General features: G+C 57.0%; 1 protein-coding gene across 3 annotated transcripts in view; it reads right to left on the bottom strand.

Annotated features, from left to right (window-relative positions):
* Nucleotides 1–804, bottom strand: part of MCF2L (MCF.2 cell line derived transforming sequence-like) — a 203,498-nt gene that overhangs the window by 136,341 nt on the left and 66,353 nt on the right. For 2 of the 3 annotated variants that reach the window (XM_008583043.1, XM_008583047.1), the window contains exon 1: nucleotides 676–754. The exons of the other annotated variant lie outside the window; for it this stretch is intronic. In XM_008583043.1, coding sequence (XP_008581265.1) covers nucleotides 676–754 — 79 coding nt within the window. Of the gene's footprint in view, nucleotides 1–675; nucleotides 755–804 lie in introns of those variants that run through there. 3 annotated transcript variants of the gene reach the window in all.

Genomic DNA, 804 nt, shown 5'->3' with positions numbered 1-804 from the left:
TCATTATTTCCTCTTCGTTTCAAGGAAAGCTAGTTACTGCTGACTGTGTCCTTCTGCATAACGCAGCACGACAACGCAGACGTGTGCGACAGGACACAGCCCTCAGCTCGCGTCTGCTGAAACCTGCACGTACCGACTTGAACTGTCCTTCCATGCTCATTTTAAGTCACCTTTCAATTAACACAGAAAATGAATACCTAGTTGTGCTATTCTTCCACTCTACCCGTTCTCAAACGTTTGTCTTAGGTTTAAATTACAATTGGCGGAGAAAGAACCCCCTGACTCATCTGGATCTTCCTCCTCACAATGAGCTCCTGACAGTCCCACTGTCCCCAGGCCAGGCTCCGGGAGCCCCGGGCTCTGGTCATTTTCAGATCACAAACACTGTGCTCCCATCGCTGCCGCAACGCAGGCTGGCAGCAGATTTCAGACGCTGGCACAGATGGCTCCGCGCAGACCTGCAGGGAGCCTGCGTCCCCAGCGCGCCACCACTTTAACTACCCAGGCCAAATACATCACGCTGGCACCCACGGAAGCGCCCCGGCCACCAGACAGATGCCACCGTGCCTGATCTTTCTTGTTGTCACCATTGCAGAAACCAGGCGCATTTCCCCGCCTGCCACCAACGGTGTCAGATTCAGGGACATGTCACCGAAGGCCCGCGGCTCCGCCTACCCGTGCGCCTGGAGACCGCGTCGAGTCTCCGCACCAACGCGTCCAGGGCCATCTCTTCGTTTCTCAGCCAAAACCTCATCCTCCGGCGCCGCCGACCGGTCCTCGGCGCGTCTGCTCCTCCGCAAGGGA

Source organism: Galeopterus variegatus, unplaced genomic scaffold (assembly GCF_000696425.1).
Source record: "Galeopterus variegatus unplaced genomic scaffold, G_variegatus-3.0.2 Scaffold2812, whole genome shotgun sequence".
In the NCBI taxonomy this organism is placed as follows: Eukaryota; Metazoa; Chordata; class Mammalia; order Dermoptera; family Cynocephalidae; genus Galeopterus; species Galeopterus variegatus.
Note: the sequence above shows the minus strand (reverse complement) of the source record. Positions and strands in the feature narration are given on the sequence as shown.